Source organism: Pinus tabuliformis, chromosome 3_2, assembly GCF_031772625.1.
Source record: "Pinus tabuliformis cultivar Carrire ecotype Pingquan chromosome 3_2, CPIR1, whole genome shotgun sequence".
Taxonomy (NCBI): Eukaryota; Viridiplantae; Streptophyta; class Pinopsida; order Pinales; family Pinaceae; genus Pinus; species Pinus tabuliformis.
The window spans coordinates 228984245-229008568 of NC_142302.1; the positions used below are offsets into that span (position 1 = coordinate 228984245).

Consider the following 24324-nt stretch of genomic DNA (forward strand, 5'->3'; position numbering starts at 1 on the left):
CTGGCACTGCTCAACCTGGTTTTTTGCCCCAGGCTGGACCCCAGACTCCATCCGGTTTTCAAATGCAAGCTGGAGTTCAATCTCAACAGACCTATCAAACTCAGCTTGTTTCTCAAACTCAGTTTGGAGTCCAGCCACCCTATGGTCACTAGCAACCTCAAGGGCAACCGTTGTTTGCCCCATATCAAAATTACCAACAACTGCAGACGAATCCTTATCAGACTTATCCGCAACCATATGGTGCTCCTGCAGGACCGTTTGGTAATCCATGGAACGCTGGGGGGCAGAACCCAAATCCATACGGACAAAACCCTTGGGGCCAAATCCGTCTGGACCAAGCCCTTGGGGGCAACCGCCAGCTGGTTGGAACCCTGGTGCTCCATCCCACCAGCAGCCCCAGATGTCCTTTAATCCTCAATTACCTTTCTTAGCAACTTTAGAATTACCGGATGTGTCTAAATTAACCAATGATCCTATTCTTCATAACCCATATTGGCCTCCGGTTCCAACGAAAATTCTCGGTGACTGTCCAAAATTTGATGGTAAAGCTAATGAAGATCCACAAGCTCATGTCATGACTTATCACCTATGGTGTTCATCCAATTCATGGCTTGATGATTCAATTCGGCTTTGCCTTTTCCAGAGGACTCTCACTGGCTCTGCAGCTAAATGGTATATTGAGCTTAATCGCGGATCCTTTCAGGATTTTAACTCCTTGGCTATGGCATTTCTCACGCATTTTCAGTTACCCATTCGATATGAAACGGGTACACACCTCCTCACATCCTTAAGACAAACGACGGCTACGCATATCTCTGATCATATCCATGAATGGAGACGGCGTAGACGTATGATCAAATTTTGGATTCCCGACCAGCTTCTTACCGATTGGTTTACGACTTCGTTCGTTCCTCCAATAGCTCGGGACATTGCCATGGGAGCGTGTGTCACTGAAGAGCAAGCTATCGCGTGCGCTCAGTACCTTGACTTGGTTTACTCTCAGTCAGGTACATTGTATGATTATCTGCCTGATGCCCCAAGACCAGGAACATCTAAAGCCCCGCCAACACCAACTGTTGACGGTATTATTGGTTCGGTTAGTTCATCCTCAAAGAAAAATCCCGCGAACCCTGGGAAGCAAAAATCAACTGCTTCGAATGAACAACCTTCCCAGGTAGCACCCATTTCGAATGTTACTTCCGAGGTTAATGCCGTCCAATCCACCACGGCAGACAAAGCCTCGAAAGGAAAGAAGAAAGGGAAAGCGAAAAATAAACCAGATCAACCTAAACAGGAAGCCCCTAAACCTCCGCCCGAGGACGGTGCTAAACGCAAACCCAAGTATCCTTGTCTTATCTGTGATGAGGATCACTATACCAAGGACTGCCCGAGGCGGTCCGAAGTTAGTCGTTTGTTGAAAGGCGCCCCCGGGACTCCTGCGGTGCTTAAAGAACCCTTTCCCTCACAACAAACTCAAAAAACTCAGATGGTGGCTGACCCTTCTCAGCCTCCCTCTTCCTTCGGTTCTCAAGTGTTTATGGCTGGAACGATACCTATCAATATCAGTACTCGAACAAAAGATTATCCGCCATCTGCCGGGAAGGAGCCTGAGATCCCCTCTAGTGCTCCACCGTTCAGTTCAGGTCCGCTCCACATTGAGAGACCTACCACTAAGACGCCTCTTCGACCCCCTCCAAAAGGAGTACTCCGGAAATCTTCTTACAACCCAAATGCTCATGCTGCACAGCACTACAATATCGTTGAGGACTTAGCACAGACTCCGTCGGCTATGTCCGCTTTAGAAGTTCTCCAGAGTTGCCCTTCTCAGAGGAAGTCCTTGCTATCCGCTATTGGTGGCATAGACCCGACTGACTCGGATTTAATTACTTTTGACTTAGAACGCCATACACAGAGACTGCCTCCCCAAATCGCCTTCCTTATACAGGTTATTATTGATTCCAAAACGATTCATCGTACAGTCATTGATGAAGGTGCCTCAACTTGCATCATGTCTGTCGCCTGTTGGAAAGCTATTGGATCTCCTACACTGAGCCAGTCTCCCACAACCTTGGAAGCTTTTGATGGAAGAGCCTCTCGTCCTTATGGTATACTCCAGCGTTTGCCCATCACTTTCGAAGGGAAGACGGTCGAAATGGAGGTTGAAGTCGTTGACGCTGCTCTTACCTACAACCTCCTTCTCGAACGTAGCTGGATCTACGCGATGAAAGCTGTTGCTTCATCTCTGTTTCGTATCATTCGTTTCCCTCATCAAGGGAAGATTGTTACCGTAGACCAGCTATCTTTCTTCGCTTCCTCTTCTGAAAGCAACATCCCTTTTGTGGATCATACCTTGAAGTTATCTTAGAGTCTGGGAGCCAGACTTTTCAAAGATCCCGCCCTTATGGGTGTTTTTCCACTCCCACCTCCTAATGTCACTTCTCTTAATATGATTACTACTTGTTCTGATCCGTGGATTATTCCTCCCACCGACCAAGTAGATTCTTGGGGCGACCAGATGCCGTTGAGTCCTGCAGAACTCAACTACGTTGAAATTATTGCTGCATCGACTTCCTCTTCTGAACTTGCTCCTTCGAGCACGATTCTCCATTCATTCGATCCATCCTCAGGGCTTGTAGATAAAACTTCTTCGGATCCTTTACAAGAAACATTCTCTTCCGATGAAGCCATTATTGAGACTATGTCTCTCGAGGAACTTCCTTGGCATGATTCTCACCATCGTTCCTCGTTTCTCCCTGCCCCTCAAGATATTTTTACTTGCCTTGAGCGGTTTGCTCCTTGTCTCCCATTACAAACACCTATTCAGATTTATCAGGTGTCTTCTGAAGGGAATATGGCAAACATTACGCAAACCCAGCCCATCGACATCTCTGTGAAACCAGGGATTGTCGAGCATCTTCACATTGGAGTCACTTGTACTCCGGAGGAGATTCAACTTTATTCCAATCTTTTTCGCGAATTTCGTGATGTCTTCGCATGGTCCTATGAAGAAATGCCCGGCATTGATCCTAGTATAGTGGTGCATGAGATAATCACGTACCCAGGTGCTAAGCCTGTTCGTCAACGTTTACGCCCTGTACACCCCCGAAAGGCTGCAGCGATTAAGGCCGAGGTAGAGAAGCTTCTTAAAGCCGGTTTTATTTATCCTATTCCGCTCACAGATTGGGTCTCAAATATTGTACCTGTGACTAAAAAACAGGGTACAATCTGTGTTTGTGTCGATTATCGTGATATAAATTGAGCCTGTCCTAAAGATAATTTTCCCACACCATTCATTGATCAAATTATTGACGAGTGTGCCGGAAGTGAAATGTATTCTTTTATGGACGGTTTTTCTGGCTATAACCAGATCAATATTGCTCCCGCTGATCAACACAAAACTGCCTTTATCTGCCCATGGGGCACTTTTGCCTATAAGAAGCTCCCTTTCGGTCTTAAAACTGCGGTGCTACGTTCCAGCGTGCAATGTCTTATGCGTTCCATGACATTCGACACATTGTACAGCCTTACCTGGATGATCTCCCTGCTCATTCAGCCAAACGTCAGGACCACCCTAAACACCTTCGCGAAATCTTTCTTCGCTGTCGATACTACCGAATTAGGCTTAATCCTCACAAATGTGTCTTCTGCATTGAATCTGGCCGACTTCTCGGGTTTGTTGTTTCCCGAGAGGGCATCCGTTTGGATCCCCTTAAAGTCGAGGCTATAGTGAATCTTCCTCCCCCTGCTTCTTTACAGCAATTGCAAAGCTTGCAGGGTAAAGCAAATTTTTTACGTCGTTTCGTTCCAAACTATGCCGAGGTGGCCAAAGGTTTTACACAATTACTAAAACGTGATGTCCCTTTTCATTGGGATACCACTGCTCAGGAATCTTTTGAGCATCTCAAGGGTCTCCTTGTTTCTGCTCCATTGCTCCGTCCTCCGAATTATTATCGTGACTACACTCTATATTTGGCCGCCACCGACACCACTATCGGCATGGTTCTCGTTCAAACTGACGATGATGACACTGAGCATGTTATCTATTATCTCAGCCGCAACCTTTTAGATACGGAAACTCGATATGCTTATGTCGAGAAGTTGGCTTTGGCCGTTGTTTGTGATGTCCAACGTTTCCGTCATTATATTCTGCTGCATACTACTACTGTGATTTCTGATTGCAACCCCATGACGTATATATTGTCACGCCAGTTGCTGGGGGGCAAGTACTCAAAGTGGATTGTTATCCTCCAAGAGTTTGACTTGGAATTTACCACTGCCAAGTCCAAGAAATCCCTTGTGTTTGCTGAGTTAATTTGCTCTTTGCCATCTTCTTCCCCGACCTCTCACGTCGAGGATCAAATTTCGGATGAGACCTTATTCCTCATTAGCACCCTCGATCCATGGTATAGAGATATAATTATATATCTGCAAACGTCCTCCTTTCGCCCAGGTGTGTCCAAAGATGCTCGGCGAAGGATTCGTCATCAATCTCAACCATACCGTATCATTGGAGATACATTATATCGTCTCGGCGCCGACTCTGTTCTCCATCATTGTCTTACTCTCGAGGAGGCTGAGCGGGTCTTGAATGACTGCCACTCCGGTGCCTGTGGCGGTCATATGTCCGGATATGCTACTGCCCAAAAAATCCTTCGTGCTGGCTACTTTTGGCCCTCTATCTTCAAGGATTGCATCCTTGCCGTCCGCTCTTGTCATGAGTGCCAGATATACCAACGGAAAATGCGAGCGCCTCCTGCTCCGTTGCACCCTGTTGTCACCGTCGGCCCTTTTGCAAAATGGGGCATTGATTATATGACCTGTAACCCTCGCTCGGCCGGGGGGCATGGGTTTATTATCGTTGCCGTCGATTACTTTACTAAATGGGCCGAGGCGATGCCTACATTAACTGAAGACGGTCACACAGCGGCGCAATTTTTATTTAATCATGTTATTTCGCGATTCGGCGTCCCTCAAGCCATCGTCACTGATCACGGGAAGCATTTCCGTAATCATATGATGTCGGAATTAACAACCCAGCTAGGCTTGCAACACGATAGTTCAACTCCATACTACCCTCAGTCCAATGGCCAAGTTGAAGCTATCAATAAGATTTTGGTTACAATGCTTCAACGTACCGTTGGCATGCATAAGTCTAACTGGCATTTGATGTTGTTCCCTGCCTTGTGGGCCTACCGAACCTCTGTGAAGGATGCCACTGGTTTCACTCCGTTTCAACTAGTTTATGGACTAGAGGCTACCCTTCCAATTGAATGTGAAATCCCTTCATTAAAATTAGCTGTCGAGCTACTTCCCAACACTACTCCATTAGAAGAACGCCTTCTTTACTTAGAACGGCTAGATGAGACTCGTTGCCTGGCCTCTTTGGCCATCGAAACACAAAAGAAGCGAGTCAAGACTCACTTCGATCAGACCGTACGTCCACGTTCTTTTGTTGAGGGAGACTTAGTCCTGCTCTATGATCAGGCAAAAGATAAGCTAGGAGCAGGAAAGCTCGAGTCTCTGTGGCTAGGCCCTTACATTGTCAAGAAAGTTATGCAGAAAGGGGCCTACGAGCTGATTGATTATGAAGGGAACCCTCTTGGGAAGCCCCGAAATGGGCTTTATTTGAAAAAGTACTATGCGTGATGCTCGTACATTTTATTTTGTACATACATGTACTCTAGCAAGTGTGTTGTGTGTGTGTGTGTGTCAGTTTTAAAGGCGTAACCGCCACTTATTGTGTTTTTCGCTTCTTGTGCAGATGTCTGATGCACCTTATGTTGGTTTCGCTGATGGTGCCTGCCGCAGTACTCGCAATTTGTCCTCTGCGGAGTGGGTGATCTACGATCCTCATGGCGAGCTGATAGATTGTCAGGGTGTGTGTTTGGGTCGTACTACTAACAATGTCACCGAATACTGTGCTGTAATCGAGCTACTTGCTGAAGCAATTAATCTCGGCATTCGTGCATTAGTAGTGAACCTGGACTCTCAACTTGTCGTCCACCAGCTCAACGGGCAATATTCCGTCAGAGACCATCGTATTCTAAGGTTGTATTTACGTGTGAGATTTTTAGAAAGGAATTTTGATTTTATCACATATCAACATATTCCACGACAATTAAACACATTATCTGATGCATTGGCCAATCATGTATTAGATAGACATTTGCGTAATTTGTAACCAAAACAGTATATAAACAAGCACATGAAAACACGATAATAAACCATAGGCATATGTATATACGTGTGTGTCATAATGTTTGCGCCACGTGCATTACATAATCCAAAAAAATAATACATGTCCAAATCTCATACGGCCGCTGACAACATGTCTCTAAAAAATATGCAAAAATGAAACCTAGGCGTCTAATCACGGTGATGCTCATGATAGCATGTCACCGCTCGCACCAAACGTCTCAACAGACGATGGACGCGAGTAGATACTCCCACCGTGTGCCTCTGGTATGCTTTGGGCACGTCTGCCAATCAGGCATAATCTGGAATCCCTCGAGTAAGTGCCTCAAGGTTCTGTACTAGATCGTCATCCGCATCACCCTCTACCTGAGGGTCGGCTGCAGGTTGTGCCCTCCGTGCTATGTGAGACAAGTCAGCTGGTCGCTCTGCACCAACATCTGCATACATATATATATCTGTTGTCAGAGACTGGCATGTATTACAAAAAAAAAACTTAAATACATAAAAACATCAAAAACACAAAGAGTTCTTACCTAGCTCCTCGTCCCAGTCTTCTCCTGCAGGCAATGGGAGATCTGGGTCTCCAGTAAAATCAGTGCCCGCATAAGGCCAGTCCTCTATGACGATCATCTGGTGACGGAGCCAAATGAAGAACTCGGGCCTCCAGGCCATCTGCTGGCCCCCTCCTCCTCTGGGCATGAGTTCTGCCCATCGAGTCAACCTCGGCTCTCGTGGCACTAGATCTGCCACTGTACCTCCCTGAATCCGGAATATCGGCAGTCGCTCCAGGAAGAAAGATACCACGATGGATCCATATCCGAACTGTTTGTTTCCATCGCGCTTACACTTGGTAAGCTACCTCTTGATGTTTGTCGTCGCCGCCGTGGCCCAATCAAACAGTGTAGGTTGGAGACACTCAGTTGCCAGCAGCAAATGATTCTTGCTGGCCTCGTGGGGCGCTTGTACCCCAGCCGTCCGTGTGATAGTGAATAATATCACTCGTAGCACCAAGTCGGGAATCGTGATAATATCTACTTTGGCACTGTTTGATCCAAACTGTGCCCCAGGACAAACTCGTTCCATCACCTCCCCCATCTTCTCCCCGGAGGGCCTACTACCAGTCAAGATGGGTCGTGCACCTCTCCGCGATAGTCCAGTGATGAAGTAGACATCGGAAACATCTAACTCCAATGTCTGATCTTTCAGGCGGAATACCTGATCCTCCGTATCCCAAGCATCCACGATAAATCGCAGCAACTCAGGTTGTGCACGTAAATAGGAGGTGAGGAAGAATTTCTTCAAGCCACAGTCTCTCAAAGCATCCATGCATGCATCATCCTCCAATGCCATGGCATCTATGGCATCATGCTCTCTTTCTCTCCATTCTACAGCCATTCTGACGAATCCCTGCAACCACAAAGTCGAAAATATCATCGTTAGATCACTGATGAAACCAAAATTCAAAGAAAATTGCAAAATCAACGGTTAAATTCATGGGAAATTTAGGTCGCGCGGTTGGCGCGACTGTTTTCAAAACAGTCGCGCCAAGGTCGTGCCCCCTTTGGGCAAAAAATCCCATTGGCGCGATCCCGTGCGGAAAACTCGCGCCAATAGCGCAACCCTAAGAATTTGCAATTCCTCTGGCAGGGGACTAATCTATGGATGAAAAACTGAAAAAATGGAATGAAAATAAAGCTAAGGATGAGACCTCTTACCTGCTTCAGACGGCGGCTCGAATGCTCTCCTGGATTGATCGCAATCAGCAATTGAAGTTTGCACCCAAAACCCTCCAATGGTAAACTCACAAGGTGAAAAGTGAAAAGTAAATTTATTTTTTACCATTTCACTATTTATAGCATTTTTTGACCTAAAAATACATTAAAAATGATATTTTTGGGTATTTTTGGAATATATTTATGTCGAAGTGGGTTTTACGTTGTTTTTTGTATGATGACAGGGGTTGGTGCAACTCAAGCAACGAAACGAGCTCCTTTTTTCTACTTTTTCAAGCTTGGTAAAACATGTGAAAAGGTTACTTTAAGGTCCGCTTTCAGCTCTTTTCTGACCATTTAAAGAGGAAAAGATTGCCGAGTTACTCCTCTTGACTCGTTAAACGTTAATAAGGGGCGGTCGTTTTAAGTTCTTTTTGTCGACCATTAAAACATAAAAAGATTACCGGGTTTTTGTCGTTTCAAACTCGTTAATGGTTGCGAAACGACGTGGTTTTGATCGCTTTTTTACTTTTTCAGGTCGAAATCACTATTTATGAAAAGTACTCCTCGATCGTAATGGTCGGGCGGTTCTTTCGAGCATTGTTTTATACTTTTTCAGGCTCGAGAGACACAACTTTACGAAAAAGGACACCCCTGGAGTTTCCTTTTCTGTTGTCTTTTCAAACTCTCTAAACATGAAAAGACGCCAAGTTCTTCCTTTGTCAGACTCGTTAAAACCTGATGACATCGGATTTTGTCGAAATGACGCACTACAAGCATATGCTATCCCCATCAAGCTTGTTAAAAATAATTGGGGTACTCGCCAGAAATGGTGGGGGAAAAGAAAATTTTTGGAACCATAATTATTGTCGTGTCGGCAGTATGTCGCTCTTGAACATGGCACTTGTCTGCTTTCGTGTCTGGGTGGGGATATCTCATCTCATTTTTCACTTGCCTCCGTGGATTTGGGTAATCCTATTTGACCTCTCATCTGCTCATTGCCTCGTCACCATGACCTCTGATCCATTGATGTCAAATACTGCCAATTCCACTGTCGTGCCGCCGATATGTTCAAGAGACGTTGACCTCTGCAAAGAAACAACCTCCTTCTGATAGTTCATATAATCTTGATTCACAACGTTATCTCTCTGTCTCGTGTCGATGATGTGGGAAACATTATGGCCCACCTTCGATCAAGGTCACTTCCTGTCGACTTCAGCTCATTATCCAGGAAGCTGATCTAGAGACTCCCTTCTGGTGCCTTGGAGCCTGCATGCCTCAATGGCAGGTTCTTCGTGTTCGACGTGAGGTTTTCATCATTGGCCTCCGATCGAATGATTCTACGGGTGTTCGACGTCAGATCACTAATTCGCACGCCGTAGATTGTACCTATAGTACCTTGAGGGCCATTGTCATTATTGGTGGTACCTCTCGCGTCTGTTAACAGTTTTCAATATTGACTGGTAATCAGACGATGTTCATGCATGTTCGACTTCAGCTCATATATTCGCATGCTTGAACTTGTACTTTTGTTCGGGTCGAGATGGAGCGCAAGACCCTGGATTGTGTCTGTTGTAATCCATGCGTGATTCTTGATACATGACTCATTCACTGGATGGCTGCGACCATACCTGAGTCGATTCATTGATCCTAACCAGATGGCTGCGTCCATACTATGGATCTAGATTATTATGTACTCTCTTATGGATGGCTGCGACCATACCACATACATCATGTACTTGAGCTATCAGTTGTATCTCTCAATGCAGATCCTCGACGGCAGCTACATGTTTTCTTGTAAAGCATTTCACCCCTCTCTCTCTCTCGGGCCTCATGCTTTAGGGGGCATCTGTTACACAGTAATTTGTCACCATTGGTCACCGTCCCTATTACCCCTGTTCCCGTACTTTGGAGGACTCATTCCGGGACCTGTGAGCAGTGACATAACCTAAAAACACTTGCATTATGTTCCCTTAAGTATGTACTTCATGTTCCCTGAAGACACCTCCTGCAAAATATCTCTGAAAAGTGCCCTTTTTCCATTAGCGCGGGTCCACAATGTACTGCCCGCGCCAATGAAGGAGATCCTCAAAAGAAGGCGCGCCAATTGGCGCTCTGTCCCAGAGTTACACCCGCGCCAACCAAGTTTGGTAAAGATTTTTGACAAACGCGCGCCTAGATGTTTTTTCCCTTCAAGTCATGAAGTCTTTTGAGGACAAAGCTCATCTTCTGGATGTCGAGAGTCATCATCTATCCTTGACATCTATCCACAGCGGCTTTTCGGAGATAATGCCAATCCACAATGGGTGTCCTTATGCATTGTATCTTCCTCCCTTCTCCATCTATAAAAGTCTGTCCTCATGCATTTGACAAGCTAGTTTTCCAGTAATGCTAGTTGTGATTATACTTGCCTTGAGTGATAGTAAGAGTCTTGAAGCATAGGGAGGTTATGCTGCCGGAAGTCTGAGAGAGAGAAGGTCTATTGCAAGACATACATAGCTACTCGCCCAGCCAGAGGAGAGGTTCAACGTCAGAACCTTGGTTGTATCTTTCTCTGTTGATTATTCATTAATAAACGACTACTGTTATGGTTCCAATCTCATTGTTCATCACGATAATGTTTGATTTATTTCCTTTCTGACTGAAATATAGTTGTATTTTAGTGGATTTTATGCTTTTATTCACTTCGTTCTTTGCATGTGCAGGTATCCATTCGCGGGGATCGCAAGGATTGTGACTGCCGGAGCAAGGGAACAGGAGTATCAACTCTTCTTCGACATTAGCGTTGGACTCCAGGTTGGTTCTCGTAATCCACTTTCAGTATGCAACTAGGAACTTGCATAGTAGCGTGAATTGATTGTTGCTAGACCCATTTTAGGCTAGTGGGATCGCCTTTGTCCGCAGAGGGGATTTACCTCTCCAACAGGGGGGTGAATCAGTATAATTAGATCAATAATTTAATTTTCAAATCTGATTTGTATACACTACTTCAGCTCAGTGAACTAGCATGTATACGCAACTGTACTTAATGAAACTAGCGTATATGCAGAGATCTTTTGATTTACCCAAATTATCATGTATTGAACTTTAATCAGTATATTAGGAATTCATTAGATAGTGTAGTAAAAGCAGAATAAAGCATCACACATAAGCAACACACATGAACACCAAGATATAAGGTGGAAACCCAATGTGGGTGAAAACCACCTGCTGCTGTTGTCTCTGTCTTCTTTTAATAATAAGAAAATTCTGTTTACAATTTTTGTACTGGTGCATTCTTGTACCAGTACACAGGCTTCTACCTGCAGAAGGCTACAAACTTCTCTCATTCTCCAGCGTCTACTGGAAGGGAGCTACAACCCCCTAGCTCTTGTACTAGCTGATATGTTTGCTTAGTACGTAGGCGCTGACCTACAAAAGGCTATGACCTTCTCTTTTCTTCCAGGAACCACGTTTCATAAATTTTCATATTGGATCCATCAACAACTTCATTCAATCATCAAATATATCTGTATCAACCAATCACCTTTTGAACCAACCATAGCCGAACCAATCATTCACTTAGACCACCCATCAATCTGATGATTCAGAATACTGTCACCAGAATACAGTAACCAGAACCCAAACTAGAACCCAGAACTCTGCAACAATAAAGAGAAACAACTGAAATATATTTTATAAGGTATATGTTACTTCCATGTGTCGAACCTGCATGTACATGCACTTTGCTCAAAGCCAACCAGCATATACATCTGCAAATATAAATTCAGAGTTCTGCAACTATTCCAGACTTTTGTTATACCCAGATCATATCATTTACAGAATAATATATGCGTCAGTATTCAAATCTAGAATATACTTGAGCAAAAACACATAATGATAGTTCATTTTACGCCTTAAGTTCCCGATCCATCATCTGATCTGATCTCTCATCATCAGCTAAGGTTCATCCTTGGTTTAGATCCAACAAAGCACCATAACCCAATAACCTGCATACTAGATCTCACACTTCATCAGATATTCGATACTTGCACACCTTGGCCTAATGATCTTCTCCTCCTTTTATAATTTTAGGCCTTTCCCAATACCATGGACCAAAACCACTTAGGACCAATACCTTGGACCAAATACCTAGGGTCAATACCTCGGACCAGATACCTTGGACTAATACCATAGATCAAAATACCATGGACCAAATACTTCAGACCAAAAATTTAGTTTTCCAAGGTATACGCGCTTTTCCTTCTGTGAAAGTGCGTGAGTACATATATGCGACTTGTATACAGCGAACCTGTGTGTATACGCAGCTTGGTCAATGGTGAACTTGTGTATACCTCTCTTTCTTCATTCTGTGAAGACTGATCTGTAATTCTTTGATGTTTAGCTGCTATACTATGATCTTTCATCTGAGTGAGTTGCCTTCTGAACTAATTCCTTGAAGTTGCCCTGCATTTCTATAGAAATTTTGAATAATAAACACATATTCAACAGAGATTATCCCGATTATACACCATTGCAGAAAACATGCATAATACATAACCTCCTCTACGTTGATCATCAATTTACAGAAGCAGAAACAATATCATGCGCACATAGAAGCATCAATCACACATATCAACACGGTATTTTCCCGGGGAAAGCATCTTGCTAAAAACCCCAACTATCTGTATATTATATTCCAACTATTTTCCCAGGGATGCCCCGCTGCTTTGCCTGCCTCCATTGCACAATACCTGCTGAGAATGAATGAGAATGGCTGATCCAAAATCCTATTTACCTCGTGAAAATCACCCACATTGTAAATCGCGTGAGCACAAGCTATATTTCACTTAGTATTGGCCCACACTATGCAGAGATCATTGGCATAACTCAATCCCATGCATGTGTACAATCTCATGCACAACTGATAGCAATCTCAACCTCTAACACCTGTCTCCACTGAACTGTACATGCACTGAGTTAACTGATGTATTCTTTAGTTGCATTATGAGTTAATAATTAGTGAATTAATTAATAACTAATTCACACAACTCATCACTTAGTCTATTGATCAGTTAGACTAAATACAACTAGTTCAACTAAGTCAAACTGAACACAACTCCATTAACTGCTCATCCAACTCCACAGAACTCAACCACATGAGTTCTAACTGATGTCCTGCATGCAATAGCTCAACTGACTCATAAAGAAAGCGTATTTCCTTCTGACAGCTGCATGTGCCACATCTGTAGCTCAAACTAAAGTGCTTCAAGAGGATAAGATAAAGTTTATAGTCTAAATATTATTATGACACAATAATATTTGACTTTTCTATTTTTGACTAGTAGTCTAAAAATAGACTCTGATCACTCCTGCTGTGATCGCTCCTGCTGTGATCGCTCCTGCTGTGATCGCTCCTGCTGTGATCACTCCTGCTGTGATCCAAAAATAGACTTTGTGCCATAATTTGCCTGCCGGACCACTTACTGAAGGTGACTCCTTTCTACTAAGCTCCATCATCTTGTTGCATTCTCAACAAGCATTTCTTGTTGCACACTTTTCAACACTCCCTCTCAACAAGAAAGGCTTCCTCTCAAACCCAATCCTGTAACTCTGGAATGTTCTGCATGCAACACTGCCCGTTCCACTTTGCTCCAACAACACTTGGAACAAAAAACACTCCCAACTGACCACTCTATTGTGCTAGGATCATACTATGATGCTGAAGCTCTACCTGCTGCTGACAAGTGCTCCCTCTCTGACATCTACGCTACTGCAACATCTCCATGCATCTCGCACCATTGCACACCTCTCTGTGCCACCTAGCACTGTGCAAAACACTTGTGCCTCTCCCTCTCAACCACCAAGTCTCCATCAGTTGCCTCGCTGCTCAAGGCTTTGCATGCATATTGAACCTCAAGAGCATACAGGTTCTTGACCCGTGAACCAATCTGCTTCACCTATCTAGTGATGATGTGTCTAAGGAAAACCTTTCCCTCACTGAAGACTACATCATAGCCTCTGTCTTCCAGCATCGCGATTGACACCAAGTTTCTCTTCAGTCCTGATACATACTTGACATCGGTCAAGGTAATGCGAGCTCCATGCTCCCTCTGAAAAATAACCGTGCCTACACCTGAGACACTATACTTCTCATCATTACCCATCCCTATGAGTATCTGGAGATCTTTCTCCTCCAAAGTACTGAAAAAACTTTTGTCACCGGTCATGTGGAAAGAAGCTCCACTGTCAAGAAACCAACCACTTCCCATCATGGATGAAACCATGCATGCGAAGAGTGTGAAATCTAACTCAAATTGTGAAGCAAGTGCTTCACCTTCAGATCCTTCTCCAGATCCCTTCTTGGACTTCTTCTTTGGGCAATTCGTAGCATAATGGCCCAACTCATGACAACGAAAGCATCTCACCTTCGACTTGTCAACCTTCTTCCCATCATTGGAAGAACTGAATTCGGAAAGAGAAACCTTCCCCTTCCCCTTCTTCGCCTTACTCGCTAAGGCACAGTTCTCCTCATCATGCATAGATGAAGAACCGTCTTTGGTGCGCAGTCTAATCTCCTCTTGCACAAGATCCAAACAACGTCTCTCCCATCCTGGTAATTTCTCCCTTCCATTCACCGAGTCCTGGTAGCTATGCCGACTCTTAGGAAGGTCAAGGAGTGCTAGACTCACCATCCTCATCCGACAGTCACCCCCACACTTCCCAGCTCATCCCGGCATTGGGTGAACTTTGTGAGATACTAGGGCATACTGTCTCCATTCTCACACTTAATGTTTATGAGTTTATCTCTTGCTTTGGAATTAAATTCGAATTCCACCAGCTCAAAACTCAATCGCTTCCGATCTAAAATTCTAGAGAACAATCTATTTCTCGTACAGAGGTCGACTGTAAGGGCATTCACCGGATATTTAGCCTTCCAAAAGAAGGATGAATCCAGAGGCTACCTAGCCTGATGACATACTCTTCCTGAAGAAATAGAATGTAGTCACTTCCTGAATAATAGATTTGATGATCAATCCTCGCTTGATATCCTGTAAAAATCTCTTCTACAAATCAAGCAGCTCTGATAACATGTAGAAATTTTGAATAATAAACACATATTCAACAGAGATTATCCCGATTATACACTATTGCGGAAAACATGCATAATACATAACCTCCTCTACGTTGATCATCAATTTACAGAAGCAGAAACAATATCATGCGCACATAGAAGCATCAATCACACATATCAACACAGTATTTTCCCGGGGAAAGCATCTCGCTAAAAACCCCAACTATCTGTATATTATATTGATTGAGAACATGTAACAAACATAGTACAATACTCCTCTCAAGTATCCAGCACTATCTCCACCTGTTACACACAAAACTAGCTCAGATTTGATCTCCAAATCTCCCCCGCTGCTTTGCCTGCCTCCACTGCACAATACCTGCTGAGAATGAATGAGAATGGCTGATCCAAACTCCTATTTACCTTGTGAAAATCACCCACACTGTAAATCACGTGAGCACAAGCTATATTTCACTTGGTATTGGCCCACACTACACAGAGATCATTAGCATAACTCAATCCCATGCATGTGTACAATCTCATGCACAACTGATAGCAATCTCAACCTCTAACACCTGTCTCCACTGAACTGTACATGCACTGAGTTAACTGATGTATTCTTTAGTTGCATTATGAGTTAATAATTAGTGAATTAATTAATAACTAATTCACACAACTCATCACTTATTCTATTGATCAGTTAGACTAAATACAACTAGTTCAACTAAGTCAAACTGAACACAACTCCATTAACTGCTCATCCAACTCCACAGAACTCAACCACATGAGTTCTAACTGATGTCCTGCATGCAATAGCTCGACTGACTCATAAAGAAAGCGTATTTCCTTCTGACAGCTGCATGTGCCACATCTGTAGCTCAAACTAAAGTGCTCCAAGAGGATAAGATAAAGTTTATAGTCTAAATATTATTATGACACAATAATATTTGACTTTTCTATTTTTGACTAGCAGTCTAAAAATAGACTTTGATCACTCCTGGTGTGATCGCTCCGGCTGTGATCGCTCCTGCTGTGATCCAAAAATATACTTTGCGCCATAATTTGCCTACGGGACCACTTAGTGAAGGCGACTCCTTTCCACTAAGCTCCATCATCTTGTTGCATTCTCAACAAGCATTTCTTGTTGCACATTTTTCAACAATTTCATCACATCTGTAAACACTACTATCATGCATTCTGTCACATTGATATCTCTTATGTAGATTCATCTAGTTACCATATACAAGTGAGTTGTTCTACTACAAGTGGGTTGCCATCAAGTACAACACATACATCATAATGCCAATATATTACAATGGTACAACAAAATAGGATGGAAAACAGGTGGTTCAGAGAAATCTGGCATGGGAACTTCCCCTAAACTCAAACGATTTAGGTGGCTGACCTAGTAGAATACAATATTGACCTGGGATAATTTATGCCGTAGGGGCTTCAATGGAACTCGTAGATGTATATTTTGTTTGGGGGCCCTCGAGGATGTGGCTCATATATTTCTTAAATGCCCATTTCAGTCTCCATCTAGATAGGGGTATAGCCCACCTTAAACATTTTTTCTATTTGGAATTCTGCATCCATGCAAGCATGTTTACAGGAATGGATGATGGAGTACAAGGAATACCATTCTCTACATTTATACATTATATGGGGCATTTGGAGGTGTAGAAATGCTTACATTTTCAAAAATAAAACTCTGGATATCAACCACAGATGCATAAATATTTGTGCATATTTTAATGAAGTTGGACCAGTGGTAGAAAAGGGAACTTCAAGATGCATTCAACAAGTGGATATCTGGGACAGATACCCTGTGGGGTTTTTTGATGGGGTTGCAATTAATGACTTATGTGGTAGAGGGGCATATATTGTCTTAAGGTTGAGTCAATATTTCCATTTCCGTTGGAGCAGTGGGGTAGGCACCAACACTCGGGCGAAGATCCTAACACTGTGGGTTATCTTATATTGTGCCAAATGGTTATCCATTAAGAAAATGGACATATATGGAGATTCTAAAGTGGTTATAGACTAGTCCTTGAAGAAGTCTCCTTTGGAACCTCCCATACTTTCTAATTAGATGCAAATAATTAGGTTGTTGATTGAAATTTTAGTAGGGTGACTTTTGCCCATATTTATAGGGAACAAAATAGAGTTGCAGATTGGTTATCAAAGGTTTGACATCCCGGTGAGATCAATTACTCTGCCTACCACAACGACCGATATTAAGGGTGCAGAAAAATCCTAATCTCATAAGCTCCTTTGATGGATGTCGACCTTTTTGCATATCCACTATTAGAACTGATAAAATCATAATTTGACGTTGTGAACATATAGTTTTATTCTTGTTGGAAAAATCAATTGATAGATGCAAATACTATGGGATATAAAAAAATAATACTCTCAAACAATGATATTTTTACTGTGATATTTTATCATACATAAACAATCTTATTATTTAATATAAAAAAATATGTTAGTTTTTTCTAAAAGATATCTATATATTTCAACTCTTCAATGTCCTTACATTACACCATTTCTTGCCTTAATATGTCCGACCAACTAATGTTACACACATCATTCCCAAAAAGCAGGCGGTGAAGACCTCAACCATTGTAAACTTGAGTTAATATCAACTTAAAATATTTTTCAGCTGACAAAGCTAAACTAAACGCTGTGCTTATCAGACACCTGTCTTCTTACCATACCATGGAAAATCCATACTAAAAGTAGTTGTTGAATTTAGGCTTCTGTGATCCATATCAAGTTTATTGAGAAGCGTTTTCGGCAAAAATCACATCAAAATTCATTTGTCGACGCGTTTCGAACCAACAAGTGTGGCTCATCATCAGGACAAGATGAAGGACTATATCACGGAGACAAGTTAAATAGACAAAAGAGATCAACGATGGCTACATTTGACCAAGAAAACGACTACATTAGACTAGGCAACTGGACTAGACCAAGAGATAGGAAAAATGATTTAATTAAATAATTAGTTAATCTTTATTAAATTTATTTTCATGTGTAACTAAATATACCACTTATATTTACCTAAATTAAGTTTAATTAATATACTTCCTATTATTTTTAAAACTATATAAAGACCTATATTAATATTATTATAAGAAGTGATAAGAAAAATTAATAAAAGTAGTTCTTCAAAAAAAAGACCAAATAAATTTGTATACATGGTGGGATATAACATTGTACCTTTCTTTTTATGAAACCCACATGCCTTCAATGTACTTCGAGGAATATGACCGAACAGGCATACCAACCCACATCTTGCCCAAAACGCATGAGTACAAGCCCTGAGGGGAATTGTCCACTATCGTTAATATGACTAAAAATGTTTTCATTGGGCAAAGCTCAAAATCACCATGGCTCGAGAAGAAACTCTCTAAATTACGACTAAACAAAATTGAATCAAAGATGGGATTACCACTAGGTTGAAATGATTGCGTGGATAAAATTGGGTCATTACAATCTCATGGTGAGAGAGGAAACGGTAGGGCCACCTCAGGAGTGACCACAAAAAGTGGGTAAAGGTAACATGACTCCTCTCCACATGTTGCAAAGGGAGAAGCACTTTTGGTGAAATGGTACTGGAAGCCCGACCTAAAAGAGCTTTCACATCAAATGCTTGACTCGGGTCATGGTAAGGCATAAAGGATTCTGCTCTGCTTTGCTTAGAGCAAAACATTTAAGATTATTATCATCGTATGTGCTCCTGAAAGCTGTTGAAATCTCTATAGGCCTTCAGGGTCTTGCTTCTGCGTTTGTCTGCCATTGATAATCCGAGAACTTCATCGGTAGGAAACCAAACGTTGTGACATCCTGGATCTGTGAATCCATCAACAGAACAGCTTCAGTCGGAGCTTAGGACAGGTGGGTATCTGTAAATCCCTGCATTTAGGTGCTGTTTTAGCTAATGCAGATTGTTTCAGTTTTTGGGCAGTCCTTGATTTGTTTAAAATAGATTCTGTAATTCCACAAATGGTTGGCATAGGATGCAATGGCTTTGTTTTTGTTTCATCTTATTTTCAGTTTTGATTTCTACCACGCACTTATTATGCCCATGTTTTCACCGAGGCTCAAACTGTCTGAAGTGCCCATAGAACTGGTTGATTGGGTTTCTGAGATATCAGGGCTTGAGAGCTCTGAAGTGGCGATAGTGCCGAGTGATTGGGTTTCTGAGATATCAGGACTTGATTTAATTTTTTTATTTTATTTCTTTAGTAAATGTTCCTTGGTATGATTTTTATATCTATATTAACTTCACTAAGCCCCTGATGATCTTGACTGCTGTTTCATTGTGTTCTCACGTGGGCATACTCGTTTTTCAAAGAATTCATCTTGGATTTGATTCATGGTCGTAAACGAATTTAGTATAACCTCATACATTACATTACTTGGACGCTGCACAGACATGTGAGTCATGTGAGTGTTTGGGCTTTGCTTCTTGATTTGTGATCAAACATATTTTTATTATAGTAGGTTCTAGATGCTCCTCACGGTTGCAGCATGTTTGCTTTGATTTCAGCATATATACCCATTTTCGTTCTGCTGCTTTGTGTTTAATTTGAATCCCCAGGTTTTCCCCTGATTTTGATCGTAAATGCTGTACCTTCAGGCAGTAGCTCCCCAAAGACCAAATGAGAAGTTCTTGAAAAAGGAAAAAAGAATATCGAAACCCCTGGTAACATCCAGCAGAATTCAAGGTAGCAGACAGGTTTGTATAAGGTAGCTCAAATGGGTGATGCAGAATATGCAATTAGTGTTTCGAAAAAGAGACCAGCGGAAAGGGAGTTGTCAAGGGATGCTGATCCAGATGCTGAGGATGAAGATGTTTGTGGGCAAGAAACGGGGAGTAGTCATAGGGCTTGTGAGGAGGTCATGGCAATCAGGAAAATCGTGAAGGTTGATCGAACCGAATCCTCTTCCGGTGAAACGCCTAATCCATTTGCAGCCATAGAATTGGTTTCACCTACTGCTACTCCGCAAGTGGTAGATGCCTCTAAGGTCACAGAAGGATGTAAGGATGAGGCTGAGAAAATAGGTGAGTCAGAGGCCACCGAGATGACAAAGATTGCTGAGAAGAAAATTGGTGAAAAGGAGGATTTGGAAAAAGAATCAACAGACCTGAATTCTACAGAGCTTAACACAGAAGAACCTGAGAGAAATAAGATGGAAGGAGAATCGTTAGATCTGAAACCTGTAGAAATTACCCAAGAAGAACCCAAGAAAGGAGGATCCAGCAAAGAGGAACCCAACGACAGTGAAGAGGAAGATGACGAGGAGAAGGAAAACACAAAATCCTTAGAGCGAAAACAACCTGCTTTTGTGAAGACATTCCAGCAACTCTCTAATGCCCAGAATGCCTTTACGGGAATATCGGGAACTGGTTTTTCCTTCTCCAGCTTCTCCTTTGACACTAAAATAACACCATTTGGATCAACCCCAAAGTTTGGCTCGTTTAACTTTAGCTCAGCGTCCGCTTTTGGTTCTCTATCAAGTACAGGGTCACTGACTGGCACAGGATCCTTGTTTGGGACAAAACTAGTCACTGATGATTCAGCTCCAATTGATTCACCTGGAACTACAAGTGACAGTGCAGCTCCGCTCCAGCTATTTGGAGAACCAGCAACTGAGAAAGTTTCGGCAGCTGGAAGTGGCTTCGGTAGTCTTCAAGAAGTACCAGTAGAAACAGGTGAAGAGAAAGAAGAAGCAGTGTTTACTGTTGATGCTGCTCTTTTTCAGTATATAAATGGGGGATGGAAGGAACGAGGAAAGGGTGAACTTAAACTGAACATCCCCACAGTAGATACTGGAAGGGCAAGGCTTGTGATGAGGTCAAGAGGTAATTATAGGTTGATCCTCAATACTAATCTTTATCCAGATATGAAATTGACGGGTATGGAGCAACGAGGTTTTTCTTTTGCTTGCATCAACAGTGCAGGCGATGGTAAGGATGGCCTTGCTACATTTGCACTGAAGTTTAAAGACAGTTTAATAGCTGAAGACTTCCGAGCAGCCATTGAAGCATACAAAGATAGATCACCTGCACAGTCGAGAGTGCTAGAGAATTTATTGAAGACGTGAAGATTCTCAAACATGAAAAAGCTAGTGAATGCTGTGATCAAGCAAAGCCATTTCTGTCCATATAGCATTGGCGAAAAGATCAAATATTTTGATAATGTGGCCATGATGATGCTTCCATTTTCTGCTTCTACAGTTTTAGCATCACATGTCCCTATTAGATGCTGTAGCTCTTGAAAATTAGGAGCATGATACAGTTTAGAATCGATATTACTTTTCTGGGAGTGTTACGCTGTGAATATGAGAGTTTACAATTTTAAAAATTCGTGCAAGTTCATAGTAAATGGAATCTGTTTTCAGTAGATTTCTTCATGAAAATTTTGAATTTTATAAAGAAGACTAAAATTCCATTTTTACTTGCAAGCTTGCTTTATTAATGGTATTTGCAAGCTTGCTCTCTTACAATGATGTTTATTTTAATTCCATTTACACTTCAAAGCCACATTGATTATGCAAATATTATAAGAATTAGTAGAAGCCGAGACAATATTCTCCGATGGTTTAAGAATTAAGCTTGTTGCTTTTACAGAAAAAAAAGGTCAATTTTTTTACTTGTGTAAAAAGTTTACTAGTCTCCCTCTCTCTCTCTCTCTGAGAAAAGTAAATCTAATGAAATAGGAATGTCTCCCAAGATAATCTTGGACAATGTTTTATAATTTATTGCTTGGGTATGGATTCTGATTAGATTTATCGAAGAGGTTGTTTGAGTGGTTGATATATCTTTGATTTCAGTTCCTCGAAATATTTTCGTTACTAGGGTTCCATGTTTTTATTTCAGAGTTCAGCATGGAACTATCAGATGGGGGGGAAGCGTAAATTTGGTGCATGACTTTCCCTGTTTATGAGTTTTAGAATCCTAAACCAGGGTTCCATCGGGACACATACTCAGGGGTTGTGGAAGCATGCCCTGCTTCCCGAGCTTGGGATCTTCACCGTGGGCATTTCCTGTTCAATTGGATGTGTAGTGTACTTGGAGGTGACATCCCCAAGTATGGAGGGTGTCCAGGGGTACCTTGATATCACCGGCTATTCCTGGGCATCCTCCTAAAAACATTTCAAAACAGAGCCACGAAAGAAGCAATGAAACCTGATTCTATATTTCATTTCCCAGTAAAGATTCTGGAGTGTGAGACAATGGTATCTGGATGTTTGGCTATTGAGGAAGAAACTGATTTTGATGAAGCTTAAACTTTGTGCAGACATAATTGTTCTGTAATTACTATCCAAAAAATTGGAAAAGTGCATTTCGTAGATGCCCCATTAATCTTTCATCCTGATTTGAGTGTGTGTGTGCGCGTGTGTTTTGTTTTTTTAAATAATAACTGTAAGATTTATCTTAGCAAAAGACACTGCACCAAGCTCAGAGTATTACATCCAAAATTTGAATGGCAGATTTCTCCTAAATAATTCATTAAGATCCTAAATCTATCTGCCCTTCTGTACCATGAGTCTATTACATACATCTAGAGAATTTTATATGTATACTTCGTGTAGAATGCACCTAAAAACTTAAGGGTGTTTGGCTGGCATGATCAAAACTTGGAACTAAAACCCGAGAACTAGTCATCAAGAACTGTTATGTTCTCAACAGGAGCTACCGGATTTATATCAGGTATTCCTGGAGCCACTGATTCAACTGAGTTTGCAGATGAAACTTGAACTTGGGCAGTTTGGTCACCTGCTTGTTGTGCTGCAGCTTGGACAAATTCTAACATGGCATCTATCTGTGCAGCTAACCTGTCCAATTTGAAACAAAGTGAAGCTACCTCCATCTGTTTCGTTATTTCTCTGTGGTTCTGCTCGGACTCCCAGGGGTCTTTCCACGACTATGTATTCTGATTGGAATATTATCAAACCATGGTTGAAGTCATATGCTGATCTGGTAGACCTTTTTTCCTCCTTTTTATGCTTGCAATTGCTTTGCTTTCCCTTCAAGGACATCTTACATTCCTGTATCTGGCCATTGTGAGATGCATGCTTTGGAGATGAAAAAAGATGGTCTGTCCTTTATCTGTAGCTATATCTATACTATATGTTATATTAACTACTGGCCATTTATTACATAAATTAATGGTATTTAAAGAATTGCCAAAGCTACAAATTAGAGTCTCATCGTATATCACATTGAGACATCAATTGCCGATAAAGCAATTCGTGCATTCCAATGACTGACCATACAAATGTGGCTGTTTCCTCTCTTCTCTAGCATAACATAATTCAGCGACCTTGCTATAAATCAAAGCTGGGTAATTTCCCATTGCTTCATGGACGCTGCTCCATTACTTTCATAAATTTGTAATTAATGATGTATTATAAAAATAATAACTTTATTATCTATATTTTTCAAGAAAAATATTGTATAAAATTTAAGGAATTTTTTCTTACATTCATGGTTTGCAGTATTGGTAAGCCTGTCAATGTGAATTCGTGTTTTGTTTAGGGGGATACGAATTCGTCACCTACCAAGATGGATCATGGTATTAGCTAAATGTCAACAATTTGAGCTAAGCAATTAGCTCAAGCAATTGTCATCAAGGTTGCTGGGCATTAGGCCAGTTCTGTGCTAGTAGGTACCCAGTGTGAATCCTGGCTCAATTAATTGTCATCAATGTTGGACATTTGGTTAGTTTTGTGTCAGTGGGAACTTTTTTGAATCCCCTGTGGGTAAAGTAACTCAATCAATTGTTGTTAATGTTGTCGGGCAGTTAGTTACATGTTGACAGGTGCCTAGTTCGAATCCCCTTGGGTGAGGTGCTTTCTCTTTCTCTCTACACACACACACATTTCTGAAGGGAAATCTTATGGGGAATTCCTAGACATGCTTCCCCACATTCATGGATGACATCCCTACTAAACCTGTTAGCATAGACTAGTGCGCCTAACCTGAGGAGATTCAAACTGGACACTTGATGTCATGGAACTAGCCAAATCCACAACAACATTGGTGACAAACAAATGAGTTAACCCCTTGTGTGTGTACATATAATATTTGAGGCAGGGTACCTTATGTTGAAGGACCCCAATATCCCCTTTGTAATGTGCCATAAAATTTAGAGTCTTTCTACACATCCCTATCTCTGTGCCCTAGAAACTTAGTGGAACATTGCCTTAAAACTTGGCCTATATTTTGATTAGTTACATGCAATTTTTGATCCCCTAGCTTTGAATTTCATTAATAGCTATGGTTTTCTTTGATTAGATAATTTCATTCTTTTGAAATCATGGAAACATTTTTCAAGTCTCATTGTT

The 24324-nt window shown here is 41.9% G+C and overlaps 1 protein-coding gene across 4 annotated transcripts; it reads left to right on the plus strand.

The window, feature by feature from the left end:
- The first annotated feature begins 18504 nt into the window (after positions 1 to 18504).
- Positions 18505 to 21431, plus strand: LOC149180547 (nuclear pore complex protein NUP50B-like). 4 transcript variants are annotated; one of them, XM_089416168.1, is made up of 3 exons: positions 18505 to 18634; positions 18732 to 18864; positions 19610 to 21431. In XM_089416168.1, exon 3 carries the CDS (start codon positions 19729 to 19731, stop codon positions 21076 to 21078), a length of 1350 nt encoding a protein of 449 aa, XP_089272294.1. In that variant the 5' UTR covers positions 18505 to 18634; positions 18732 to 18864; positions 19610 to 19728; the 3' UTR covers positions 21079 to 21431. The 4 variants fall into 4 exon arrangements, with proteins under 4 accessions (XP_089272294.1, XP_089272296.1, XP_089272297.1 ...); XM_089416170.1 differs by lacking the exon at positions 18505 to 18634 and adding an exon at positions 19325 to 19416 and having other exon boundaries at positions 18641 to 18864; XM_089416171.1 differs by lacking the exon at positions 18505 to 18634 and adding an exon at positions 19325 to 19407 and having other exon boundaries at positions 18641 to 18864.
- The last annotated feature ends 2893 nt before the right edge of the window (positions 21432 to 24324 follow it).

What these genes read in the sequence shown, in the direction of transcription:
- LOC149180547 (XM_089416168.1), top strand. Translation starts at nt 19,729, where the DNA reads ATGGGTGATGCAGAATATGCAATTAGTGTTTCGAAAAAGAGACCAGCG.